The sequence below is a fragment of the Apis laboriosa genome, unplaced genomic scaffold (assembly GCF_014066325.1).
Source record: "Apis laboriosa isolate Shangri-la unplaced genomic scaffold, ASM1406632v1 scaffold1321_cov151, whole genome shotgun sequence".
Lineage (NCBI taxonomy): Eukaryota > Metazoa > Arthropoda > Insecta > Hymenoptera > Apidae > Apis > Apis laboriosa.
Window position 1 is genome coordinate 242,922 of NW_025221248.1, and position 21,018 is coordinate 263,939.

Consider the following 21,018-nt stretch of genomic DNA (forward strand, 5'->3'; position numbering starts at 1 on the left):
TGAAAGGAATGCAAGTCTGATTACTTGTAATAAATCTAATATAATAATAACAATAAGCATGCAATAAGCATTAATCAAAAGTCTCATATCTCAAATAATATTATCGTATAATGATAAACGAATATAATGAAGTAAGCAAAATAAATACATACATGTATCAGCATATTTTTTTTTGCTTTGTACCATGCCAGTATATATTTATTTTTTCGCAATACATTATACGTATACATTATATATATATATATATTTATATATACATTATATATATATATATTTATATATAATCATATAAAATATATATATATATATATATATATATATATATATATATACTGTGCATACGTATTTATATACAAAAGATTAGATAATTTGTATAAGATTATTTTGTTTAAAATTCTTTTATAGGATTAATAAAATATGATTGGCGAATTATGCGTAAATAGATACATACTTAATTTAATTAATTGATAACGAGATATTAGTTAAACTTAAAAAAAATAATTGCTGTATTAACATTAAAAAGAATAATAGATATTTTCATATTTAATTCACTTTAGGAACTTTGTTGTTTTTCCATTCGATGATGTATTCAACAATGAATCAACAAGGAACGAGAAAAAAAAAAATTCTTCGATCTTTCATGCTTCAAACATCTCTATTTGTATTGATATTCGAACATAGTGTCATTGATGCGAAGGATATCGAAGCGTATCGGTGGTTGCACAAATCGGTCCGTTGATACTTTGAACAATCATATTGAGGCGATCCAAGCTGCTTCCATTGAGTTGAGATGACTGCGATTCCAGCATTTCCTCGAATTCTAGCAAAAATGAATAATGAATTATTAATTTATTAAAAATTATTCATTTTGATTCAACTATATTTTGATTTATGAAGATATAAAACAAACTGAAAACTTGAAATTTTAGATTTAATTAAAATAGTATATTATTAATAATATATAAACATTGAACAACGTATATATATGAATGATAAAAAAAAAAGAAAGAAAAAAAAATGGAAATAAAATCCATTTTGGAATTCTTTCATTTTATATTTCGAATCTTATATATATACATAAATATATAAGTGGTTTTGATTGAATTCATGTTGAATTATTTCTGTAATTTCAAAATATAGAATAAACATATATTTATTTGAGCGATGTTCGAAAGAAATAATTGAATTATTTATTTTGCAATTGTATTTATATGTCAATACAAATGTATATGATTTAAGCTTTGAAATATAATCATTGATAAAGAATCGAAAAGGAAAATTAAATGAGAGATTGAAAAAAAAAAATGAATAGTGTTTCGCAATGTTTAATATTTACGTATATATTATATATACATATTTATATATAAACATATAAAATATATATATACACTGTGCATACGTATTTATATATAAAAGATTAGATAATTTGTATAAGATTATTTTGTATTAATAAACTTTATTTTGCATTTGTTGGAAATGTATCAAAACAATTTGATTGCACTGTTGATCTTCAAAAAACATCGATTCATTTTTATCTACGGCAATAATATTCTTATTACAAAAAAAACATGTAGAAGAAATTTTTCGTATTATCGAAATATAATCTCATATTAATGAAAAAACTTATAAAAAACATTGATTTTTCTTTGATAAAAATACTTTTTATCTCCGATTACATCACATATAGATGTACAGCAAATTGAATGAAATAAAAAAATTTCTGTGAAAATTGATTGAGAAAATAAAAATGAAAGATAAAGAATAAAAAAAAAAGTTAAAAAATATAACGAATAAGAGAAAAAGAAAGACTAATTCGCTAATTCATAAAGGAAATAAGCGAAAAGTAAGAGAAAATTTTCAAAAGATATGAGAGAATTCTGAATGTGGCAAAGTATGTATTTTAGACGTTACTTCCGTCGTATTTAAATGAGCGGCCTGTTGGCAAAAGGATAGTCCAGCAACGATGCGTCATAGTAATGTACCATAGCAATATATAGCACTTCTACTTGGATTTTCTCATCATTTCACCGAATTTTGAATTTTAAATGTAAGTTCTTATGAAAAAAATGTACATATATACAGATCCGATAAATATAATGTAAAATATACTGATAAATATGCGTTTTGATGATTTACGCTTCGTAATAATATCTTATTTATTATTGTTTAATATTTGATTATATTAACTTATGAATATGTAATGATAGAAAATAATAGAATAATAAATTTTTTTAAAAAAATTTTTTTTGAAAAATATTTAAAATATTAAACAATATTATTCGATTACAAAATTGTGAAATAAGATAAATTTAATATAATTGTATAATAAAATCTCGAAACATTGATCGAAATGATCAAGATCTACGCTAATGGGTTACGGTTTGATAAATTCGTTGGCATCTTCATCTTGTAAGCTATTCGTTTACCAAGAGGAATTTGTTTCTCGTCGTTGCAATTATAAGCGTTCTTTTTCCTCGGCTCATGGACCATTCGGACTTGGCAGATGTGTCGCGTGTGAATTATAGATTGTTGCATTTAACGAGAAACTCGTGCCACGAATTTCTGGCGCAGTTTCTCTTACTCTCTTAATTCTTTGTTATTTTTTCTTCCTTGAGTTCTGCTATACAAAGCATCCAAAGTTATTATTTTCGTGATAACTGCGTGAAATAATTATGAACGATTCAATGTTGAATATGTAATTAAGTCTTATGCATATGCAAAATTACATTCTCTTCATTAATATTTTCTTTTTTTTATCGATTTGAATTACGTTTCACGGTTGCCAATAGTCAGGTATTCATTAATGCTAATTAATCCTAAGTTATTTTAACGATCGAAATTAGATTGCGCGAACATATCTGCTCTTTTTGGCTCATGAAGCAATTCGCTCAGCCGTCATCGGTGCCAAAATTGATATTACCATGATATGAGAAATGCATAGTTACATGTACACATATGTACTATCGGTTTTTTTTCTCTATCATTTACAATATTTGTTAATCAATTTAGTCGTACATAAATTCACACATGATTTATTAATTTTCATAAAAACGAAGATAGGATCAGTCATCTAATTTCAGAATATGAATCAATTAATTCGATAATACAATCACAAATCGGAAAAACAAGGAAATTTTGGAAGCGAAAATAGAAATTGAAGTTGAATATAGAATGTTAATTGCAAAATGTGTGTTTTCTAGTCGGTTCGATTAATGACGAACGATGCACAACTCATGATACATGATAGACTATGAACCATAACGCATGGCACGTGGCTTATAGATCATTGCGAGTAATGCGACCCACGAACAAGACGCGAAGCGACTATATCCGAATGACGTTACATCGTTAGAAACTTACGGGTGGGCTATCTATAGCAGCGCGTGTAACCAAATAGAAACGGAGTGTCATTCAAGGGTGACAAAACTCATTAATACCGATCTGCTTAATGCTCCATCTCGTGTCAAGCATTAATCTATTTAAAAATATCAGTATCATACGGCTGATACCATTTTGGAAGCATTAAACAAACAAGAGAAACCGATCGCATCGCACTCCTTAATAGTCGCTTCCTGTCTTCAATTCCTATCTCGGCAAAGTTTCTCAAAGAAAATTACTGTTTTATGGATAGAATATCACTTACCATTGATAGGTTGAAATCTTGCCAAAGGATCTGAAAATTGTCTCAGCTTTTCCGTCATGTATCGCGGAGAAGTTGTATCCTAAAAATGAAAAATAAGATTAGATTAGTATTTGGAAGCAACATTGCTAATATCTGATAGCATTGATTGCTTGATTTTTATTATTCGCAATATACATACATATGTACATACTTACATATGTTACAAATCTTATCTTGTCATATCTTAGATCGTTGCATCGCGTAACTTACCGTGACCATGTATCGAAAGTAGTACAGGTAGGAGATAACGCACCGCACAGTAGTCCACAATTGGCCGATTTAGCTGACCAAAATTAAAAATACCTCCATATTGATTTTTTCGATATGAAAATATGATATCATTTATGTGTATATAAAAATTTTATATTTATATAATAAATTATATTATGTAATATGTATCTAAATAATTTATTAATTTATTATTATTATACACAATAATAATTAATTTGAGAATAAAGGAACACACGATTATTCCCGAATTCAATCTATTTGCGTATATTGTATGAAAAGATACTAATTTTCAAAAAAATAAAATAGGATAGAGTTAAATTCAACAGAATTTAAAATATTCATTTATAAAATTAATTAATTAATTAAATATTATCATACTATCAATTTGGCGTAGGAAAATGAAGAGCAAAAATAAAAAAGAGCGAATAAAATCATTGATTTTTGCATATTTGTATAAATTATAGAACAATTTTATAATTATTTGCATTAAGAAGTAAAAAAAATATATCTTTTCTTTTTACGTTATTCAAAGTAAACTTTACAAATAACGAACAATTTAACAGAACAAATAAGTACGTTAAGATTATATATTCTTTTAATAATGTGCATATTTATTTTAATATGATAATAAATAATAATATTTTTTAATCTCTATATTGACGAAATTGTATAAATACATTAAGTAAAAATTCCTTATTAGAAATTATTTATTAGAAATTATAAAATGAAATTATGTAAAATAGAGAATATAATATTTGAAAAAGAAAAGTATATAAAAATGATAGTGACAATAACAATTAGGTTGAAGATATTTAATTATAAAATAGTAGATGAAAATTTGTTCATTATTCTATATTTTGTTTGTTGTTGTTGTTTAAAAATAGTGTTTTTATTTTTGTTGAAAGAAGATTTTTATTATATAATTTATTAATTATTTTTATTATATTTATTATATCATTTTTTTAATTATTATTATTATATAATTCAAATTGAATCTTTTATAACACATATATTTGGCATATTGTCCCGGAAATAAGATAAAAATTTAATTCAAATATTATTTAATAATTATTATTATTAATATTTTATAATATATTTTATAATTATAAAATATTATTTAATTTATTATTATTTATTATTTAATTAATATTAATTCAAAAACCCATTTTGAATTAATAACTATTTTGTAATATAATTCAAAGAAAAATATACGATATTAACAAATTTTGTAAAAGTAAAACATGATAGCATTAGAATTATACAAAATAAAAAAGTATATTTTTAAATTATTATTATTAAATTATTATTATTAAATTTTACATAGGTTTATACAAAAAACTCGATAATTTTCGGCATTACTTTATCTATTTCTATAATCTATTTCTCGTTTGGTTTGTAAATGATATTTCTAAAATGATTCTTTACATTTATTAAATTCCTTTTTGCCTTATTGTTATTTGATCATTAAAACCGATTATAAATATAACAATGTAACTATCATAATAAAAAAATTGCGTTTGAATGAAAGAGCGTTTGTAGAATGCTAATAGTTAACTAATATTAAGATCAATATCAGTCTTACCGATACAAATTTCTATCCAGCATCAGTATGTATTAAAATATGTATTAAAATGTTTAGATCATTATTAAATCATTTTTTTCAACATCGACAACTTTTAAAACGATATCAAATCAATATTATATCGAATCAAAAATTATTCGATACTTATAAAGATTCCGATACTTATTCAATAACTTTAACTTTTATTTCTAAATATTATAATTAAAACCAGATTTGATTAAGAAAAAAAATAAAATATAATAATAATAAAAGAAAATAGAATAATAGATATAGATTGGAATCAAAGACAATTAGAATCAAAATAGACATAATATGTTTATGATTATGATTAATAATGAATATGAAATATCAAATAAAAATCTTTTTAACATATAATTTTTGATTCGATATAATATTGATTGATTTAATATCATTTGATGATTGCTTTAAGAGGCATCAATATCAAGAAATAATATCAAATACTTAAAATTTTGATACATATATAGAATACGTATCTTTTGATACGTATATCTTCTATTGAGTATTTTCAAATCGTTTGAACATTATCAATATCGGTATTAATTTGATTACTAATTAATTCTTTTTAATATAAAAAATAGTTCTTTTATAAAATGAAATAATGCTTAAAAACATATTGATACTTGAAATAAATAATATATATAATAAAATCATTCATGAAATTTTATAATCTATGTCAATAAAAAATATTATTAATATATATTATATATTAATCACATTTAAATCAATAATCACAAAAAACTACAAAAACTATATAATATAAAAGCAAAAATCTTAGAACATAAATATAAAATATATTTATTAGAAAAATGTCCATAAAAAAAAATACTTATAAAGCATAAAAATTATTTCAAAGAATTTTAAAAATTTAGTATATATTAACAGTTAATCTTAATATTATTTAGTATTATTTTAATATTTGACAAAACATATTTAATTATTTTGGATAAAAATTTATTAACTTAAAGTTTTTTAAATTGATTTTTGATCAGCTAAATCGATCAAGAGAGACCACTATACGCCGTTTTATTATTTTATTATTTATTATAAATATTATATATTTACATTACTTACTTAGTTGGAGAAAAACAAAGAAAAATTATAATAGCATTTAAAAATGTAAAATAATATTTGAAATATATTGAAAATTATTGACATAATCTCGATAAGATCTCAGATATCATCGTATAGAGAAAAGAATTAATTTCGTCAAAAAATTTATAAATATTATTAATAATTTTCTTTTTCTTGTTCATTGTTCATCAAATAGATATACTAAACATGGTGTATACATTTTATCTACTTCAGATTTCTTTATTTGTTTCTATACATATACGTCGTGGCGACCAACTATTCTTGGAGTAAAAGCAATTCCTCGCTACACTGTCCTCATATCGTACGTTCATTCTTGCGCATTTGAAACTTGTTGCAAGAAATTATCACATTGAACACTTATCTATTCTTTGTAAATATATACGTTTTTCTTCAAAAATTGTTGGAAAAAATTTTTTTATATCATTTTTTACATTGTTTTTTAATTGATTATAAAAAAGTTATAAAGAAAAAAGATATATATATTCAATTTTTAATCGAAACAAATATTTTTGGAAGATGAACACGATGAAACTAGAGACAAACAACACGCAATGGGATGGCATGTGAAGTGAAACCGACGAGCTTTTATCGTAAAGTAGGATACGTTAACCGCTTCGTGCTCATGACTCAAACGACTGCTTTAAATAAGCACGATGTTTGTTCTGGGAGATAGCTTTGCGTTCTCCATGTCGGAGGTCGATACAAGAGTAGGTAGTCTTCTTTCAAAGTATACATGAATGTATGTATTTTGAATCTTTCAAGTATATAATATAGCAGAGTTTATCAAATTGTTACACGGAATAATATTCAAAAACATCGAGAATCATTGATTGCTAATTGCTCAAAAATTGTAATTTTCACAAGTACAAATATTTTTATTATATAATAAATATATTATATATAAATATATTATATTAAATATTTGTCCCTTTCTTCTATAATATAATATATACTCTCTAATAACTATCTATATAATTGTCATCTCATTTTGTAACTCTGTCTTATATTATTTTTAAATTTCTTCTATATCTGAATATAATAAATGCAAATAAATAGAATGTTAAAAATTTTTTAATCATTAGAATGTTTCAAAGGTAAATATATCAAAATTAAAATTTCATTTCAAAGAAAGAAAAGTGTTCGTTAACATGCTATGAATCGATGTGTAGCATCAAACTTATATTTAGCGAGGATACAAGTCGACTGCTTTGCGCGATACGAAATACCAGGGAAATATATTTCATTGTATAATCCCCTCGAGAAGAATCCCAAAGTAGCTGGCTCGTTAACTCTATTTTAAAGACCATACAACGATGGTTAAATTTTTCTAGTCGCAATTTTTTATCAGTTTGATTTTTTTTTCTTTATCACAAAATTTATGAATTTGTAAACAAATATGATATATATATATATATATATATATATATAAAATGATTATAATATATACAACACAAAGAAGTATTCCGGATATTCCGAAGCAAGTGCATCCTGTATATTTAATAAATTATATATTAATATTTTTAACTTTGTTTATTATTAAAATTATATTTTTTAATATTATATTAACTAAATGTTCAATACTAATTTAATAATAATAAATATAATTAATAATAATTTTATAATAATAATTTCTACTGATTTAAAATAAATAAATTGAATAAAGAATGAAAAAGATATTTGTTTTCATTTATTAGAGAAATATTGAAAAAATTGGAAGAAGGTTACATGCATGTTCGATTCTTCGATACGAAGAAATACAGAATATTATAAGAAACATATATCTATATAAACTTACTGTCGTGTTTTCTACCGAGCCATGATCTTCAGCTAAGGAAGATCTGTTGTTCTGCAACAATGCTTCGAGACTTTCAATATACTCAATTGCGTTCCTTAAAATCTCAACTTTTGGTAAACGTTGATTGGGATTATTACTTGTTCTTCTTTTTAAAATTTCAAATGCCTCATTTACCTGAAATACAAATAATTTTTCGGATTATTATGTGTTATGATACGAATCGAAATACTAATATAAAAAAAAAGAATTCTATCATGAACTCAATTATTCATATATATTTGAAACTCACTTTTCTCAAACGTCTCCTTTCTCGTAAAGTAGCAGCTTTTCTTCGATCGACAGTGACAGTTTTCTTCTTGCAAGCTTTGCAGGCCCAAAGTAAACATCGGCGAGGTCCATGTATTGAAGTAGCGGCATCCAGAGCCACGTCAGGATGAGGCACATGTTCATGTAGTTCGGTTTCGTTCAATTCGTGATTCCTTTCGTTTGATTCATTCAATTCGTTACCCTCATTGCTCTCCTCGGCTTCGACGGAACCGGATTCAAGATCAGCTGAAGCATCCACCGATACAATAGACGACGCGTCGTCTGAGTCCACCGCGTATCGTAATGATTGCGATCTATCGATGAATAAATTTTTGTTATACCTCTTTTCTTATTTCTTGTATTGTTTGAAATCAAAGAAACAAATCAGAAAAATAAAAAAAAAGAAAAAAAATAAATTAAAAATAATTAAAAATTGGTTTATATGTCGGTAAATAAACCAGATTAGGCCCCGTTTCATGGAAAATGTTTTTTCTGATAGAAATAATTCCAAATTATTGGCAATGTAAGATTCCTAACATTGTCGGTATGACGATGAATTCAAGATAGTAAGCATAATTAAATGAAATATGAAATGGTGAAAATGATTTGACACGCGACAAAATTGCCGTGTCATCGTGTATGAGAACGCATTGCGTTCTTCTTTGAAATAATGATATTATACGATATATGATACGATTTGAATTTCGCTTAAATCCAAAAAAAAAGAAAAAAAAGAACAATAAGAGAAAAAAAATGAAATTGAATAATTTTTTTCTTTATCGTACTGATAGCGTTGAGAGTTCGTTGATCCTAATGCAAAGTCATTTTCAGCTGTCTCGATTACACGATTTTTCGTTTCTTCATCCACATTTTCTTCAGTCAAATGTCTTTGTAGATATTCAATTGAAGGATTATCAATAGAGGTATATACACTTTGTCGCCGACGATAATGATAATGATGATAATACTGATGATGATGCCGATGGTAATAATAACGATGAAGATGGTGATTATGATGCCGAAGTTGTAAGTGATGATGCCGATAAACGTCGTAGGATTCTCTACCAATCGATTGACATGCATAAGATATAGTATTTGTCACAAGAGTCATCGTTTCTCGTAAGACACTCCGATAAAAAGTTTTTTTTCGTGCAATCTTTCTCCACTTTCTTCCACTTTCTTCCCGTTCTCTTCTTCCTCCTTCTCTTTTTTTTTCTTTCCGTCCTTTTTTCGTTTGGAATCGAATAAAACGGCGTTTCTCGACTCGCGTATCAATATTTTGATTATCAATATATTTTTGCAAAGGAAATTCGTGATTGATTCGATCGATTTTCATGCCGAATTCATGTCCCGTTAAGCGATTCCTAACATCGCAAGCAATATCCGCGATCCGATTTCCATTTTTGTTTTTCCTCGGGACCTATCCATCTATCTACCTATCTATCTGATAATTTATTAATCGATCGATCGATCGATCGATCGACCGATAGACCGACCGATCGATCGACCGACCGATCGATCAATCAATTATACCTGTAGACAATCGTTGGAATTATCCAATTTTTATACGAATTTAAAAATAAGAAGGCACGTGAATGGAATAAAACGTATAGAAGAAACGTATAAATAGAAAATGTACACAATATAAATGATGAGAGATCAATAATCGATGATTGAAAATTTTCAAAAATCGCAAAAATCAAAGCGAAAACTCTAAGATTAAAAAGTTGCAATGTGTCGCACGTCGCAACGCAGTTTCCGGGAACCGGCTCGTGGCCCTGAAACGTGTACGAATGCGGACCGCAAGCTCTCGTTCACGTTCGTCGAGTTCCGTACCCGATCACACTTATGCTCGCACTCGCGCTCACACTTTGAACCACGTTCTTCGACCGTCGAAACCCACTCCTAGCGAACAGTTCGGATACTTTACGAGCTACGTTTAGCATCTGGGTACACCCAGATGGATTATTTTCGACGAGAAACCAACCAATTGGAGTCCGTGAAAATTCTCCGACGTTCACTATCGTCCCGCCTCTTTTCTTTCTCTACTCGAATCTAATGGTTGGTCAAATGTCGTCACATTGGGGTGTGGTTTCAATCTCGATACTGTTTAAAATTTTTTCATCTTCTATCTGATCTATAAGTTACACATCGAGTTGATATAAAGTCATGATATTTTTCCTTCTCTTTTTTCATAATGATTCATTCTCCTCACAATCATTGACAAATTTGAATGAGATGTATTCGAGAATTTTCAAACTTTCTTATTTTTTCTCATATATTTAAATATTAATTTCTCAATTGATCAAACTAAAATTACAATATCTTGATATCAAAAATGGAAATATAATTAAAAGAATATAAATATCATTTCTTATTCAATGCAACTTAATGCGTCATCATGGCGAAAGATATATATATATATATAAGTATATGTATATAAGCGTATTATATTCGCTTCCTGTCTTTTATACTAGATGCGATCGACTTACTTTTACTCTCGGATTGGATTGAACATATCGAACAAATAAAAGCTTTTGATTCAAAGAAACAAACAAATGATGAAACAAATGAGGAATTTTCTATGTAATATCAAAGACCAATGGGTAAGCCAACAAAGGCCATTCGATGATATAAGAGAAGAGATTAAAATTAAAGGAGAGCGATGCAGAGAACACGAATTGCCCTACGGCAAACGGCGAAGATTGGCCTTGAACCGGTGACCTATTTACCTACATAGGAAAATATCGTAGAAAGAGATTGTAAAGAAGGACAAAAGGCATTTTGCAGAATATAATCGCAAAACACCGAGGAAATTAGAAAGAGTGTTCGAAGAAAATTAACGGTTTTATCGATAGATAAATGAACAAATCATCCAGTTGAGAAATTTTCATTACACTGTAAAATTTTTCATTTTTCATTTTTCATCGTGTAATGTGTTATCAATATAAATAACATACATATATCCATGAATGTATCTTAAATAAATTAGACTAAGTAAATTAGTGTATACAAATATGTATCCGAATCACAAATAAAATATAAATATGTAAATAGTATATAAATGTATAAGTATGCATCTAAGAAAGAAAGAAAGTTTGACGCGTAATAGGGGTGGTGCTGTATTGCATCCCTATAAACAGTATTCGTGAAATCTCGGACCGACTCGGAGGTAATCGTGTCGAAAACGAAGAGAGAAAATCGCAAGGCGAACTATTTGAATCGGAGAAGCGAGATGGAAAACAGGTCACCCTCTTCTCCTTTCAGGATTCGGTTGGCTGGGATACCTCATCCGGCAAAGCTAAAAGTTCAGGAAAGGGCAATGCCTCACCCATTTTTATGGAAACGCATAAATCAAGCTGAATGATTCACGATTCTCTTTCTATTTCAGCTTTTCTCGTTTCAACTTTATTTTTCGAGTGATCACGAGATTACCAATACAGAAAAGATTTTCGTCAAATTTATGATATTTTTTTCGGTTTATTTCGTTTTCTTTATGTAAGTATGCTTAGTAGCAAATCCAATGAAAAAGAAAAAAGCATTCAGATGAAAGATAAAAATCGATTAGATCAGAATATAGTTGACAATTATAACGAAGATACAAAAGTAAAAAGCATATCGAGATAAGTCATTACCGAATACAAGAAATTTTGTTCCCGTAATTGCGCGCGCGCGCGCACAAACTCGGATGTATGCCATTGTGTATGCATGTATACCATTATGTATGTCAGTATGTATGTGCTATGCATAAGAAAGGAAAAAGAATAATTCTGTAAACAGAGATCGTGAAGAGCTAAGGAATGATCGGAGGAAAAGAAAGACAAAATAAAGTATAACGATACGGCAGGAAATGAAAAGAAAAGTGAAAGCATAAAACGAGGGTAGCGACATAAAGAGGTTAGGATGGTGTTGAAAAGTGTGCAAAAGCGGCGCTGTGAGAAGAGACGAGAAGAGGCGCGGAGAGTAGTTGAGGGCAGAGGGGAGAGGACAACGAAGCAAGAGTTTGGGCGAGGAGTTGGAGGGGGAGGTTTTGCGAGGGGTTTGCAAGGGGTTGCGAGGGGTTTGCGAGGGGTGATCGGGAAGGAGAAGAGAGAGTTGGTCGTCAGGTCGTGTGTTGCGGGCTGCTGCGGCTCGGGCGCGACAGTTCTACCTCGACCATTGCCGGTTAATTTTCGCAAGGCGGCTACGTATACGAAACAATAGAGGTGATCTTTTCAATGCGATACGGCGCGATATGGCGACAGTTTGTGTGTTAGGTTGAATCGTAAATCTACTTGCAACGCTTCGGTTACATTTCTGACTTTATCCTCATCGCGGTATTACAGACGGTAAGCACTTTCGGTGTTCGGACGGATCATCATCGAATATATACATCAATATCTCAACGTGAACCAAAAGAAACTAAAGAGGAAAGAAAAAAAGAGAAGAAGCGAACGGAAGGAAAAGAGAAGAAAAGAATTTCATATGACAAGAATCATTATCGTGTCATCTATATATCGAGTCCTTATAATAATATATCAGACTACGGCATGTGGAAATATATTAACCGAACAAGATCGTTAATTTCATCAACAATATACATCATAGCACGCGATTAAATCTCAAATGCATATGTTTAGCTCAGAATGGATAGCAAATTCTGATTGAATTTTTCTCTCTTGAACAGTGTAAATTTTTGAATCTTCGTACCGATCTCAATTATTATCGTTCATTACAATTCTTACAAATCTTTTTTTTGTTACGACAACTGTTTAATGATTTAATTCGGAAATTTTTGATATGAAACAAACCGATTAGGCGTTTTTTGAAGTAAGAATTGATTGAATATTGTGCAATCGCCAGAAATATGAACAATCAATCCCGTGGTAATTTCTTGCTATTAATTATCTTAATTTTTGATTGAAAATTCGCGCGCGCAGTATTATTTTTCAAGAGATAGAAATAGAGATATTTGAGATAGAAATAAAATGATAATAAATAAAGAAATAAAATAAATGAATCACTGATCAAAGAAACCATATATATAAACCATATAATTGCTCTAGAATATACGACAAATCGATACTTTGTATACCTTATCACAACGCATTTTGTTGATCAAGATCGACATCGAACAAATGACGCGATTTTTTGATGAAACGATGAAACGAATGAGTTAACTCATGCTTTTCATTATGATCAAATTTTTTCAATTGTCTTTTAGTTTTATATTTAAATATCATTGTGTTCGAAATTAAATAATTGTTACGTAAATACATATATATATATATATACATACATACATACATATATAACGCGACCGCATGTAACAGGCATTTATATATAGTTCATGTTCATAAAATTCAATAGCGCATGCTGAATATTTGTATATTCTGTTATTACATCACAAATTATAGAATGTTATATATTTAACAATAATCATATTTAATAGTAAAAGAATAAGACGAACGCTCAAAATTTCCAAGTACAAAGAGTCAAATATAATATAATAATGTATAAAAATCATAAAAGATATCATTCGATCAAAAAGGATTTGGTGAGATTCTATAAAGATAATCATATTGAAAATAAATTATCGAAATGTTAATTATTTATCAATTGATATTCAGTTTCTTCTTTACGTACAATTCAAATCCCGATATTCGTGGCCTAATTCTTCTCGTTTAAATCTTTTTTTGTTTCCTTCCTTTTTTTCTTTCATTCCTTTAATTTCTCCCCTCTGCCCTTCTTTTTTATGCTTCTCTGTCTTTTCCTTTCTTTTCTATTTTAATTCCATTTCCTTGTCGTTTGCAAAAACTCTTCTTGTTTTTCGACTAATTTTTGAAAATTAAAAAACTAAACTTTGGCAATGCTCAATTAAAAGCAAGTACAAAACTTCACAAAAACAAAAACTATTTTTTTCTGCAAATATAAATATAATAGTCGATACACAAAAAAAATTCTGTCCAAATGCACAGTGTGACGTTAAAAAAAGCTACCTCAATATTGTATTATCTTCTTTTTGATTGCATATATCGTATTTAACAAGTTAGATCCGATTTCACGATTTCTTTTGCAATAGGTTCATGATTTACAGATAAAAAATCATATTAGTTGATTAATTGGTGAGAAAACAATCGTATCTTCTTTCTTTTGTATTGTAATTCGAATTTAAAAGATTGAAAGAGTTAAAAACAACTAACTAATGACACATCGAGTGTCGATTCGATTTAAGAAGAAGGATATGTATCATATCGAAGTAACAAGTTGCAAGCATTGTAGAAACAATGCCTCTGCTGACGAGGGAAGTTGAGTTTAAACTTTGGCGAATCGACATGCTGTTGTGGGAATACTGGAACATACATTCCAAAGGACAAAGTAACGAAGAAAAGAAGACACAATCATGTCATGGGAATCAATCTCTTCGAGAGATTATCTCGGGTAAGTATCGAATAAAATAAAATAGTGATTTATTCGGTTTTAATAGACGTGAATTCTCGGATTGCGCGAGAATCACCGAAACGGGAAAGGAAACGAAATGGGAGGGGCAACTGTCGCGGTGCCATAATACTCGGAGATAACTTGGTATATAGGTCAGAAAAAGGGGTTACAGATGCCTCGCCCACTATGAGCATACAGGTCGTTCGTCTCGAATTGAGAATTCCGCGATTGAATTTTCGCATCTCTTTGTTTGATCGCAATAACCGCCATCATTCTTGTAATCTATTTAGGAAGGAAAAGAATGTTTTCATAATCTAATATTTCGTTCGATCGACAATAACAAACTGACACGAATATAATAAAAATTATAATACGAATATAATAAAAATATATAAAAAATATATATAAAATAAAAAATACAGTTCTATATATTATTGATTTGAAAATATAAAAAATAAAAAAAAAACCATTTCCTTGTCGTTGAGAAATTGAAAATGCTCGATCTTTATTTTCATGTGTCTTTTCGCAAGTCCACGAATCGAAAAATATGTAATCATGAAATATGTAATAATACGCGATTGAGCAATCGTTGAACGTACCATTGGAAATTTACAGCGGGGCGGCCAGTCATCAACTCTCCGCGACCGCTCTTCTGGGTAGTCCAGATGGATCGCGGCATCCGCTAGATGTATGTGAATTCACCGAAGAGGACTATCGGCATCAGAATTCCAATGGAAACACTCATTACCAGAACGGCAGGTCCGGCTCTGGTCTATGGGAATGTCTAATAGGTTGCAGACGTCGTTTAGACCAACATATGGCTCGAAGACGGGTAAAAATTTAATTTTTTATAACGATTCGCAATTTCGACGCTCGAATTTATCCCTTCCTTTTCTTCGGTCACGGTCATTGCCGAGAATGGGATCATGGCGCGTATAAGATGCACGCGACTATGATTGCAAGTCACGCTACGTATAAAATCGATTTTTATATTTACTTATACTTTTGGATTTTCGCGATATAATGTAGTCGACACAAGTAAAAAAAAAAAAAATGAAAGAGAGATAAATCAAGAAGGAAAAACTTTCTGATTGATCGTTTGAGTTAAACGTCAATCATGCTAGCTGTATTATTTTTATTCGACGTTTAATTAGTCTGTTCTTTCCATTATTGTCGAGGTTGACCTTCGTGCTATTTATATTACACAGGATCGAGTGATCTTAAACCGATGGAAGAAGTTCAAGGCCAAATCGATACAACCTCCTTCATCATCGTTTTAACTGATAAACGCGTGTATCTATATTCTCTATTTTTTTCAGGTGGAACAAGGCTTGAAGTTATATCGCGCTCATAAACAACAAGCTGCTGTTCGTAAATGGAGAGGTGCTTTAAAGAATATCAGACAACGAGAAGATAAATTCGCCCTTCTCGGCTATCTGTATCAAGCCTACATGGATTGGGGAAAGTATAGGTATGTGATCAGAATTACTTCGATACTTTTGTTTTTGAATTCTTGTCCAAATGCTTGTCTCTTCTTCGTATTCGCTACCTAAATATGCTTTTTCCAAATCGAAATAACTTTTCATTTCAACTAGTTTTTAATCAAAAAAAATGAAGGTGGAGAAAATAATATGACATCAATAAAAAAAATAAGGAAGAACGAGAAATGAAATGGATAAAGAGATGAAGCGATGAAAGAAAGAAGCGAAAGAAAAAAAGAAAAGAAGAAAGACACGAGTTGGTTTGTTTCGCCGAAAGGCACTGGTTGTCCAGACTATTCAACCCACTTCAATGCTATGGAGAGGCACTGTCAACCTCGTAACTTAAACTACGAACAGGAAGAGAAAAAAGCTTAATAAAGAGATTATAACCAAGAGATAATATTTAATTAGCGAGACACATCATACTTGAAAGGTGAAAGGTTCGAAGATTCTTGACACCGTAAAGAAGCTTTTTCTTTTTTTTTTTCTTTTTTTTTTTTTTTTCTCCCTAAAAAACGAGTAACGAACCACTAACAAACCAACATGTTCGTTATTACTCGCAGATATTCATTGTGCTCATTCATGTGTGAAAGAGTATTTGATGCACTTCGATCTTTCACCATTTCCTATTTTTATTTCGTTTCTTTTAATCGTTCCATGAACGAAACTTTCAACTTTAACCAACCAAGTTCGTCGCTCGACTTATTCTCGCTTTCGACAACAACTTGTTATTGATAACAAATAAATGAACAAATGTAACCTATTAAAAAAACCATACATCTTTTTCAGAGATAGCATCGATTTTGGACACAAACAGTTATGCATTTCCGAAGAATTGGATTCGCCAAACATGCGGGCAGAAGCCTATTTAAATCTGGCGAGGGCACATGAAAGATTGGGCGCATTAGATAGGGCTTTGGACTATGCGAGACACAGGTAAAAATATCTATTATTTTTTTCTTATTATTATAATGGTAATTATAATGATACGTTAAATTATTTTGGCTTTTTTATTACATTATACATATGTCTCAGCTAATTTGATCATTTCGAATAATTGCTAAACGATACATTTTATAGGAAAAAATTATAAGAAATAGAATTTGAGAGAAATTTCGAGAAATACATCTTATAAGCTACATGTTTTTTTGTGAATAGAGACATTCCCCAGATTTCAAAATCACTTTGATTTTTTTAAATAGAAAAATCTATTTTTTGTATTGTAAATCATTAGAATATCACATTCGAAATAAAAATATTATATATCAATCTTCATTAAATTTAAAATGCATTATCTTTAATTTAATAATTAATAAGATTAATTAATTAATAAAATAATTTTATCTCTAAAAGCTAAAGTAGATGCTTTAGAAATAGTAATTTAATTTTAATACGATGCACTCAAGTGTCATTTTGTCAAAATTATTATGTTTTATTAAAAACTTTTATAACAAAAATAATTCTTTTTCTTTTTCTTTTTTCACAAAATATTTTATTTGCGAATAAAGCAATATTTACTTGTTATAAATATATTAATTTAAAAGATGTATTATTGGTTACAAAACATTAAATAAATTGATCATTAATGACAATGGAGTGAATAATTAATATATGATGAGATATATTCAATAATAAATAAGATAATTAGATCATATTTTTCATTGAAGATTTGATAGGATGAAAATAAGTATTGAAATTAAGTTGAAGTTATATTAAAGGAACATTAATTCAAGGATTTAGTTTAACTTAGAGATAATAAATATATATTAAAAATTATTTTGTTAATATTTAACTATTTTAACTATTAAGATTAAAATGCATGAAGATCAATTTTTACTCTAGAAATGATATTCTAATTTATAATATAAAAAAAATTCTATTTAAAAAAATCAAGATGATCTTGAAATCTCTGAAACATTTTCATTTACAAAAAATCACATTTTATGAGATATGTTCCTCAAAACTATTTAAATTTCATATCTTAAAATTTTCATGAAATTATATAGCAGTTTCGAGATCATCAAGTTAACTGAGATATATACAAATAACTTATATATATGACTTATATACTTTATATACAAATGATTTGTATACGGATAAAATATGCATTTATCAAATTATCCGATTCAAATTATTTTCAATTGATTTTTGATTTTCGAATTTCATATTTATTGCTCGATTTAATCCAATTGAATAAAACTATGAATGAATTATTTAATATGTTGTTTCATAGCTTATACAATGAATGCGATCAATGTGCGACTGCTGGATTGGTTCATTTGACCGTAGGCAGAGTTCACTTAGAATTAGCAGGATTTTGTAAAGCTTTAGAAGCTTTTCAAAGAGCTCATAAAATTGCTCATTCGATTCAAGACCCGTCATTGGAATTGCAGGTAAGCTTTTAAAGATTCAATCTCATTCAGATATAGATAATTGTTGTTTCATATTGTTTTCGATCCACAGGTATACGTAGGTTTATCGGAGCTATTCTGCAGATTACACGATGCTGATAAGAGCGCTAGGTATGCGGCTAGAGCTTACGACCTCTCAAGAAGCTTGCAACTGGGCGACTTAAATTCCCGACATCATAGAGCAGCTCTTCTTCAGATGGCAGCGGCACTCCGGAAAAAAGGAGAACTCGGTGACGCCCACGATTACTGTTCGGTAGGCAGTAACTTTCTTTCTACAACCCCCATATTCAACTGTCACGTATCCACTTGGACCTGTTTATTTTGATCGGGAACTCGCAGGAGGCAACACGATTATCGTTAGTTTCTGGAGATCAAGCTAGTTATGCCAGGAGTATACGAATAATGGGAGATATTTATAGAAAAAAGTCCGATATAAACGTAAGTATATAAAACGGATAAAAACTAGATGGACAAATTCTTATTCATATAAAAAATGAAATAAAGATATAAGATATAATTGTGTGATTATATTATTGTTTCGCTCGTAGAAAGCATTTCGACAGTATGAAAGTGCGATGGGATCTGCGGCAGCGACCGGAGACCGTCTCTGTCAAATGGAAGCTATGGACGGCGCAGCGAGATGTCTTGAGGCCCTTCGATTACAACATAAAATATGCAATTGTCGTCCTCTTGAATTCAATACTAGGCTGCTCGAAGTAGCTGGATCAGTTGGTGCGAAGGTAAGAAATCTTATATTTTAATTTCTAATTTAATTTTGACTAACATTTAGATCCTAATAATCTTCGCTGTTTCTTCTATTTCTTCTATTCATCCTCCCCTCTTCCTCCTCTCTCTCTCTTTTCTCTGAAATGTAGTTCCTGGTACGAACAGTGAGATCGAGGCTTTCCCGTATTTATGGTTCTCTTGGAGATGAGGAACAAAAGACTCATCACGAAAGATTAGCTACGGCAATGGAAGAAGATTTAGAATTGCGATGTGGTAGTTGTAACGAGCCTTTCGGCCTTGAAACCGATTCTTTGGAAGCATTACCTTGTTCTCACATATTACATGCCAGGTAAAGTGAATTCAAAAATATAACATGTTTTTTTCATTTTTTTTTTTCGAATTGCTTTTATTATTTATCGCATTATATTATATACAATTTATAGGTGTGCATACGACATTTTAAAAAAACGTGACAAAAAGAAGAAACGTTTGTGTCCCGACTGTCACAAATCCGTTAGTTCACGATTGTACCTGCATTGCGAAGATCCTCATGGCATGAATACTTTAAATCACAGTTCCTTGAGTCTGGCATCATTGAGAGCCAGCAGTTTAGCCACGTTGGACGACTGTCACGCTACTAGCAGTGTTTAAATCTAATAATCCGTTACATCAACTTACTTATTTACTTATGTACTTAGGATTTTGTTTACTTAGAATTTTTTGAACAATGTGTTCTTTGTAATGATCACTACTAATATTTCACGTATGAATGTAAACAAAGCAAATGCAAGCACGACCAGTTGTATCCTAAATCTGACTCAAAATGCAACTGTGCACATTAGCTTAATTTCAAATATTTTTTTTAGGATATAAGAGATATCAAGCTTGCGTACAGTCTGCCAATTAAGCGATTAGACATGAATATTACTTAATGCGTGAATTGTTTAACATTTAAATTAGAATGAAGAAATTTAAAAAATATTAGCACAATATCAAAAGACTTGATGGCAATAAAAATGCACATTCAATTCATTCGTCTTTTCTCATTATTTTTCCCTTTTTTATCATTAAATGATTTTTTTGTCATTATAAATATCTAAATATTATACAATTTATTTTTTTAATATAATATAATGCATGCATATAAAATAGTGTATGTCAATACTTTTCAATAATATTAATACATTAAGATATTCTTATTCTTATTGATTTAAATAAAAAAAAAGCTATTTAACATATGTATTTGATACATGTAATTAAAAAAATAGTAA

At 29.1% G+C, this 21,018-nt stretch overlaps 2 protein-coding genes across 12 annotated transcripts; one reads left to right on the top strand and one right to left on the bottom strand.

The window, feature by feature from the left end:
* Nucleotides 1-509: 509 nt before the first annotated feature.
* Nucleotides 510-10,601, bottom strand: LOC122720757 (myoblast determination protein 1 homolog). 8 transcript variants are annotated; one of them, XM_043947698.1, is made up of 6 exons: nucleotides 10,349-10,601; nucleotides 9,495-10,145; nucleotides 8,693-9,023; nucleotides 8,404-8,577; nucleotides 3,644-3,722; nucleotides 510-820 (listed from the first exon to the last, which is right to left on the bottom strand). In XM_043947698.1, exons 2-6 carry the CDS (start codon nucleotides 10,043-10,045, stop codon nucleotides 684-686), a joined length of 1,272 nt encoding a protein of 423 aa, XP_043803633.1. In that variant the 5' UTR covers nucleotides 10,046-10,145; nucleotides 10,349-10,601; the 3' UTR covers nucleotides 510-683. The 8 variants fall into 8 exon arrangements, with proteins under 8 accessions (XP_043803633.1, XP_043803637.1, XP_043803635.1 ...); XM_043947702.1 differs by having other exon boundaries at nucleotides 10,453-10,575; XM_043947700.1 differs by having other exon boundaries at nucleotides 9,495-10,153; nucleotides 10,243-10,383.
* Nucleotides 10,602-12,846: 2,245 nt separating this feature from the next.
* On the top strand, nucleotides 12,847-20,771 carry LOC122720666 (43 kDa receptor-associated protein of the synapse homolog). Of its 4 annotated transcripts, none has more exons than XM_043947488.1 (11): nucleotides 12,847-13,037; nucleotides 14,771-15,129; nucleotides 15,745-15,961; nucleotides 16,449-16,600; nucleotides 17,400-17,546; nucleotides 18,844-19,003; nucleotides 19,074-19,274; nucleotides 19,361-19,459; nucleotides 19,570-19,761; nucleotides 19,897-20,096; nucleotides 20,191-20,771. In XM_043947488.1, the coding sequence occupies exons 2-11, from the start codon at nucleotides 15,092-15,094 to the stop codon at nucleotides 20,396-20,398; spliced, it is 1,614 nt and encodes a 537-aa protein (XP_043803423.1). In that variant the 5' UTR covers nucleotides 12,847-13,037; nucleotides 14,771-15,091; the 3' UTR covers nucleotides 20,399-20,771. The 4 variants fall into 4 exon arrangements, with proteins under 4 accessions (XP_043803423.1, XP_043803424.1, XP_043803425.1 ...); XM_043947489.1 differs by having other exon boundaries at nucleotides 14,786-15,129; XM_043947490.1 differs by having other exon boundaries at nucleotides 14,867-15,129.
* The last annotated feature ends 247 nt before the right edge of the window (nucleotides 20,772-21,018 follow it).